Below are 7,502 nucleotides of genomic sequence, written 5' to 3'. Positions count from 1 at the left end.
TGTAGGGATGTTCTTACTGTTGTGTTATTGCTGCTATTTGTTTTAATTAATATTTCAGTTTGCATTAAAGGGACATTTCTGAGTTTGCTGCATTGTAAGATGTTTCCGACTAATAAAATACTTCTAGATTAAACTTACATATTAAATATATTTTCTTGTTTAGAATATCAGTGTCTGTATATTCAATGTGTTTCTGGTCGTCTTAATATTTCTAAGAAGCACAAATTGGATTTTGTCTTCAAATAATTTCGTACGTACGAAAAAATAATATGTTAGGAAATAAAATGAAATTTAACCTAGTACAAATAGTAGAACGACCAGAAACACGTTTAATATACAGCAACTAATATTTTATGCAGAAAAAATATATTTGATATGCAATTACAATCGTTAAACAGTCGATTGAATGCTCGCTTGAGGTGCTTGCGTCGTAGGATCGAACCACCTCTGTGGATCCATTCAACTGATTGGGTTTTTCTTCGTTCAAACCAGTGCACCACAACTGGTCAAAGGCATGTTCTTTCCTGTCTGTGGGAATGTGCATATAAACGGTCCCTTGCTGCGTTAAACAAATGTAGCGTGTTTCTTCTGATGACTACGAGTCAGAATTACCAAATGTTTGATATCCAATAGCCGATAATTAATTGATCGATGTGCTCTAGTGGTGTCATTAAACAAACTAAACTCTGCTGTTCTCCTTCCAAATTTCATAACCGTGTCCTTAGGGTTTTACTTTAATAATAAACAGTTTTAAAAGATAAAGTAATTCCATTCTGTATTTGAGATGAAATCTTTCAGACTGGTGAATTAAGCACATTCTTCTTTGTCTCTTTAAAATACTTCAAATATGGGGTTTGTTTTGTTCGGTGCATTGTTGCTTTTTATACCACAACTCTGTACATTTTTTTGTATTATTTATGTGTGTATGTGTGCGTGTGCGTGCGTGTGCGTGCGTGTGTGTGTGTGTGTGCGTGCGTGTGCGCGCATGTGTGTGTTGTCTTTATGAAGACTTTATTTTTGATATGTTGTTGAAATACATATGTTTTCATAAATATGATGTTTCATTGAAATTTTCAGACTTTTTGCATTGATATTGATCGTATATACCTTTATTTGACACCCAATAGCCAATGAGGTTTTTGTGTAGGGGTGTTGTTAAAAATATGAATGCATTCATTCATTTATTTAAGGATTGACTGTTATTTCTTTTACGTTCATCGGCGTATGAACAAAAAACAAATCATCTGCAAATTGTGTGATTCGGCGAAGCCGTTCACATTTACGTTTTCGGATGATTTTTTTCATATCCAGATGAACGTTTGCGGATGGTGTTTTTTTTCCTTTGTTCATACCCAGATGAATTTAAAAGAAATAACAGACAATCCTTACAATTAAATTTAAAGCATTCTTACTCATAATAACGCTAAAAGTTAATATTTTATTTTGATTTATATTTTGGTTCTAAAAATACCAATATTAAGTGACCTCATCAGATATGACGTTCCCTGACGATGTAATGTTTATGTTCATCAAAATACGAACAAACTCTCGTTGCTATGGCTGGATTTATATATTGTAACAGAAATTTAATTCTTCATATTTATATTTGAATATTTACTAATTAATGAATAAACGCCATGTCGATATAAACATTGCTAGGATTTTCAGAATTTCCAGATGAACATATCATTTCAACTATTCTTTATGTGCATTTAAATTAAATGATTGTATTTTATTCAGGTTAAGTATTGAACCCATTTTCTCTGTCGTTTGAGGAAATTGGTTGTAGCAATTTAAAAAAAAGGTTTATCATTTTGTTTTCAGACTGGAATTGTTCTTGTGATTGCGATCCTACTGCAAGGTAACCCAAAGGGGGGTACGGTAATGGTGTTGAACCGCAAGGAATCACAAAGGTCATCCCCCAGATACCGTCACCCTGTCTCTCTCCTACTGCTCTCTCTCTCTCTCTCGAAACCTCTCTCTCTAAGTCTCAGGGGTTCCCCAAGGTAGACGCTAGAAACATTTGAGGGTTCACAAAGGAAATATATTAAATTATTCATTCGGTCTCTCTCTCCCTTTCTTTACAATGTGTTTTTTTTAACACGTCTCTCTCGTTGATCATCACTATATTTATTTTGCATTAAACATATAGTCTACACCCAATAAGCCGATGATTTTTCGTCTCTCAGGCTCTGCTCTCTCTCTCTCTCTCTCTCTCTCTCTCTCTCTCTCTCTCCTCTCTCTCTCTCCTCTCTCTCCTCTCTCTCTCTCTCTCTCAGGCATGTATAGTCACTCACGTACACATGCATACACAACACCTACAAATTGAATAAAATAATATAATTTTAAATAGACATAATTAGATTTGAAGTTATTGCCAATATCTCTAATGACCCCAAAGATAATGAGCATTTCTAATTTAGATGACGAAAGAAACACTGAAAGACATGGACGGCCACAGGTATGACTTTGTTAAAATAAGAAACGGAGAGGAGATCATTTCCAGAGATGGCCAGCTCGACGAAATCGCCGTACCACTGAAAGAACAGGTATGCTTCTAACGTTTTGCAACATACACTATACTCTTACAATTAAGTTAAAGTTTGCGAAAAAAGGACAATTATTTATTTGGCTTACAGTCACATTAATCTCTCTAGCTAGACACGATGCGACTTCTTGTTATGTTTTAATGCTCATCGACATGAATGTCTTTAAAAACAGCAACTCCACCGAAATATTGCATTTAGGGGATTTAATGTAGGTGGTTTTTTTGTTAATGTGCATTTTATTATTTAGGCTAATAACATTTTGTATTTGTATGGACTATTTTTGAAGCTTATGAACGTGTGAAGTTTAGGTTTCCTCCGTCGTTGGGAAATTCGGATGGTGACCTTAAGACAGACTGTGTGAGGCGGTCGGTCTGGAGCGATCCCCGTGTATGGGCCCATTGGGCTATTTCTCGTTCCAGCCAGTGCACCACGACTGGTATATCAAAGGCCATGGTATGTGCTATCCTGTATGTGGGATGGTGCATATAAAAGATCCCTTGCTACTGATGAAAAACAATGTAGCGGGTTTCCTCTCAGATTATATGTCAAAATTACCAAATGTTTGACATCCAATAGCCGATTATTAATAATCAATGTGCTCTAGAGGTGTCGTTAAACACCTGTTTACTGTTTGTTCTTGGATGCGCGACTATTGATTACTTCAGGATATATGAATGAAACCTGTTAATAAATGCCAATTTCTACCTATCAGGGCGTGTGGATTGTAATAAAGGAAGATAACCCGGACGTATGTTTCGTCGTCGATATGACAGACGAGGATCCAAATGATAGACCGTCGGTAAGATACAACGTTTAAAAAAGTACACTTGTACAAAACCATTATCAAATTCTATCTATTCTATTCTATTAGTTGTATACTATATTATGTTTTAGCAAAAAAATCTTGTTCTAGCCAGTGCACAACGGCTGGTATATCAAAGGTCGTGGTATGTGCTATCCTGTCTGTAGGGTGGTGCATATAAAAGATCCCTTGCTACTAATGGAAAAAAATGTAGAGAGTTTTATGTTTAAGATTATATGTCAAAATTGACAAACGTCTGACATCCAATAGCCGATGATTAATATATCAATGTGTGCTAGTGGTGTCGTTAAACTAAACAAACTTAACTTAAATGAAATGCTTTAACACAGTAATAAGGTAAATTGATTATTAAAGGACGTCTTCCCAGTTCACCCTACATAAAAACACAGCAATAGCATAAAAACGTATATACATTGCGTATCAGTTTGTCAAAAATACTATATACATGCTTAGCTTTAGTTTCACAGCTGATTTTAAATCCTTTTTTTTTATTTGAAACATGTATATGCATATGTATATGTATTTCTTCAAGACATTTAAAATGGAAATTTCTTCTAAATCATCAAACAAAGAAAAAAAAGGACAAAATGCATTATCCTTGTCTTAACCCATCTTCACACAAACGGTTTGAAAAACTGTGCATCTTTTGTATGATATTTAACACGTTTCTGCTAATTCCAGGTTTTAAACGTGTATACCATAACACGACATAATCAAAAGATTTTGAAAAGTCACCAAATGCAATAAAGGTTTTTTTAATAGTAATAATTATTTTTTCCTGTAAAAGATAGGAAAAAATTGTGATCTACTTTTATGTAGTTTGTTTGTTTTTGTTTTTGTTTGTTTTTTAATGTGTATACCAGAACGTGTCTCTCACTACATAATCAAACGATTTTGAAAAGTCACCAAATGCAATAAAGTTTTTTTTTGATAGTAATAATTATTTGTCCTGCAAAAGATAGGTGAAAATCGTTATTTACTTGTATGTAGTTAGTTTGTTATCTGCAAAAAAAATCAAGAAGGTCCATTTTGAGAATGGTAGTTAATATATCTTGTTTACGTTAAAGGACGGACAGTTCAAGTTGCTGCATTACGATGCTAAAGTTGTACAAGACGTCCACCCCGACATCAAACGAACTTGCGAGGAATATGGCAGAGAGGGAAGGACCATCGTAGAAGTGGGACCAAAAGAAGACAGCAAACCTCTTCCACCTGCTATCCCTTTCTTCCAAGGTAAACAAGCAAACAGCACCACGTGCACACTGCACAAAAAGAACGTCAAATACACCCCCCCCCCCACACACACACACACACACACGCACACACACACAGAGAGAGAGAGAGAGAGGGAGAGGGGGGGAGAGAGAGGGAGAGAGAGAGAGGGAGAGAGAGAGAGAAGGTTGAGCAACAACCAACCTAGTCTTATTTGACAATTATCCAATCTATAAATACTATTTTCTAATAAATACTTGGATTGTTCCAAATGATATCATGTGTCTTAAAAAAACAACTATTTATAAGTCTATAGCTGAGATTCCTTTTGTCCGGTTGCGTTTGCGGCTCCGTTTACGACTCCGTTTGCGGTTGCGTTTACAATACGTTTTGAGTGAATCCATTTGACGGCAAAGTATGCGTTTATACAGCCTTTTGGCAGAAAGTCAACATGGCGTCAACAATTATCGCACGGCGAAACGGATGAATCGCCCCACGGAGCGATTGAAATAAGCGCATGCCGTTTCGGATAATTAAACGCAAACGGACCGCACTAATGGAATCACTCTCACCTGGAACAAGCTGGCTTGATTAAACCGCACCGCACCGCAAACGGAGCCGCAACGCAACCGGGAAAAAGGAATCTCATCTTATGAATCTCAATTTCGCACTATTGTTTTAATTATGTCAATAAAGGAATCCTCGAGGATTATTTTTAAACATCAAAAACGATCGTCTGCTGTCATCTGTGAGAGTTAGAGACATCAAAGTGTCAGAGGTTAAAAAACGATCGTCTGCTGTCATCTGTAAGAGTTACAGACATCAAAATGTCAGGTGTTCAAAAACGATCGTCTGTTATCATTTGTAAGAGTTGGTAGGTACAGGGTTCGCAGCCCGGTACCGGCTCCAACCCAGAGCGAGTTCTCAAGGGCTCAATGGGTAGGTGTAAGACCACTACACCCTCTTCTTTTTCACTAACCAATTATCAATTAACCCACTGTCCTGGACAGACAGCCCAGATAGCTTAGCTGTGTGCCCAGGACAGCGTGTTTGAACCTTAATTGGATATAAGCACGAAAATAAGTTGAAATGAAATTAACTTTCCGCCCGAGTTTGAAAGAATGAATGCATTAACCAACTAGACAGAAAAGAACAAACTATAATCTTCCGTCTTCGCACTATACACTGTGGCCTAAAGAAGCACCTAAAAAGGATAGGACTTGCAGAGGTGGCCTAATGTGAATGTGGTGCTGAAGAGCAAACACCGGAACACGTTCTACAAACTTGCCCGCACCAAGAAGAAATTCGATAGAAAGTTTGGACGGAAGACACGTCCCTCAACACCAAACTCTGGGGACCTGTCGACGACCTCCGGAAGACGGCAAACTTCATCGCCACATCCGGTTTACTGATATGACGGCCGTAAAACGATTGAACGTAGAAGAAGAAGAAGAAGAAGAAGAAGAAGAAGAATGAATGAATTAATTAATGAATGAATGAATGAAGGAAGGAAGGCTGAACGACATCGCAAGGCGAAAAACATGTCGGCCACTGGATGTCAAATGTCAGGCGTTGGTGACCGTTTGTATTAAACTTGGTCTCTCTCTTTTATTATTTCCACAATCTGTGGAAGTTGAAACCTACCTTCACCAAGTAATAATTAATTTAGTACCCATCTAGGACTCAAGCCATGATTTCAATTTTCTAACACTAAAAAAGTAAATTGTTCTTTCTTCTTCTTCTTTTCAGGTTACCACAGTGGAAGAATTGTAAAACGGCGCATTCGAATAACTATAATAATAGGTCGACTTAAAATCGTTATTGAATTTGGAAGGGGCCGATAGACTGCACATGACTGACAGTAAACAGTAGGCCTGCCACTTTGGAGACAAATTTAATTAAACTGTAAGAACAAATGTATTCTGAAAATTGTCCATCATATTGTTTCACAGTAATAATAGTATGTAATAAATAACAAATTCAATATGTGTAAGCATATTTGCTAATAAAATTAAAACAAAATCAGCATTTTGAATGGTTTTGCATTGTATATCAAATTTTATAGTGAGAATACGTGTGCATTCTTCTTCATTCTGATTTATTTTTCCATAAATATTCATGTTTACGAACCATACACAGTACTTCATTTGTTAGTATTGAACGTTGCAGATAAATTTGGCCAGTTACGATTATTGTGGGTTTTTTACAAGTTGCGGTCCTTTTGTTTATTCATTATGGTTATCAATTTTCATACATTTTACCACCAGGCTAAGCATAGTTCTTTTGTTTTTTGTTTTTTAAAGCGAACATGAAGTTATTATTTGCTAAATTTTACATCATTCAAGTGTTTTATTATTAAAGGTAGGTCTACTTCATCCTCATTTTTTTATGTTTTCTAGAATAAAAATACGATAATCTGAGTTAATCTACTAATCAGTAATGAACTAAAGGAATATATAAACTTTTAAAGGCCGACAACTGTGAAATTGGCCATATCCGGGCGGGACATAGGTCAGTGGTAAAACGCTCACCTGTCGGTCGGTCTAAAATCGATTCCCGTCGTTGGGCCCGTTGGGCTACTGCTCGTTCCAACCAGTGCTCCACAACTCGGGTAATAAAGGCTGTGGGATGATGCATATAATAAAAATATCCCTTGCTGGTAATCAAAAAGAGTAGACCATGGAGTGACGACAGCGAGTTTCCTCTCTAATTATCTCTCTGGTTCTTAGCCATGTCTGGTTCTACATAACCGTAGTAAAAGTGTGTTGAGTGCGTCATTAAGTAAAACATTTCTTAGTAGAAGGAAGAACTCACTCAACACAATTTATTTACAGTTATATGGCGTCGGACATATGGTTAAGGACCACATAGATACTGAGGGAGGAAACCAGCTGTCGCTACTTCATGAGCTACTCTTT

The 7,502-nt window shown here is 36.6% G+C and overlaps 1 protein-coding gene across 1 annotated transcript; it reads left to right on the top strand.

The window, feature by feature from the left end:
- The first annotated feature begins 2,405 nt into the window (after positions 1-2,405).
- On the top strand, positions 2,406-6,610 carry LOC121372311. Its single transcript, XM_041498605.1, has 4 exons — positions 2,406-2,549; positions 3,262-3,348; positions 4,440-4,605; positions 6,334-6,610. The coding sequence occupies exons 1-4, from the start codon at positions 2,424-2,426 to the stop codon at positions 6,426-6,428; spliced, it is 474 nt and encodes a 157-aa protein (XP_041354539.1). The 5' UTR covers positions 2,406-2,423; the 3' UTR covers positions 6,429-6,610.
- The last annotated feature ends 892 nt before the right edge of the window (positions 6,611-7,502 follow it).

The sequence above is a fragment of the Gigantopelta aegis genome, chromosome 4, assembly GCF_016097555.1.
Source record: "Gigantopelta aegis isolate Gae_Host chromosome 4, Gae_host_genome, whole genome shotgun sequence".
Classification (NCBI taxonomy): Eukaryota; Metazoa; Mollusca; class Gastropoda; order Neomphalida; family Peltospiridae; genus Gigantopelta; species Gigantopelta aegis.
Note: the sequence above shows the minus strand (reverse complement) of the source record. Positions and strands in the feature narration are given on the sequence as shown.

Coding starts and splice junctions, on each gene's coding strand:
- LOC121372311 (XM_041498605.1), top strand. CDS start 2,424: ATGACGAAAGAAACACTGAAAGACATGGACGGCCACAGGTATGACTTT. Junction 2,550..3,261: donor CCGTACCACTGAAAGAACAG/GTATGCTTCTAA, acceptor TCTACCTATCAG/GGCGTGTGGATTGTAATAAA. Junction 4,606..6,333: donor TGCTATCCCTTTCTTCCAAG/GTAAACAAGCAA, acceptor TCTTCTTTTCAG/GTTACCACAGTGGAAGAATT.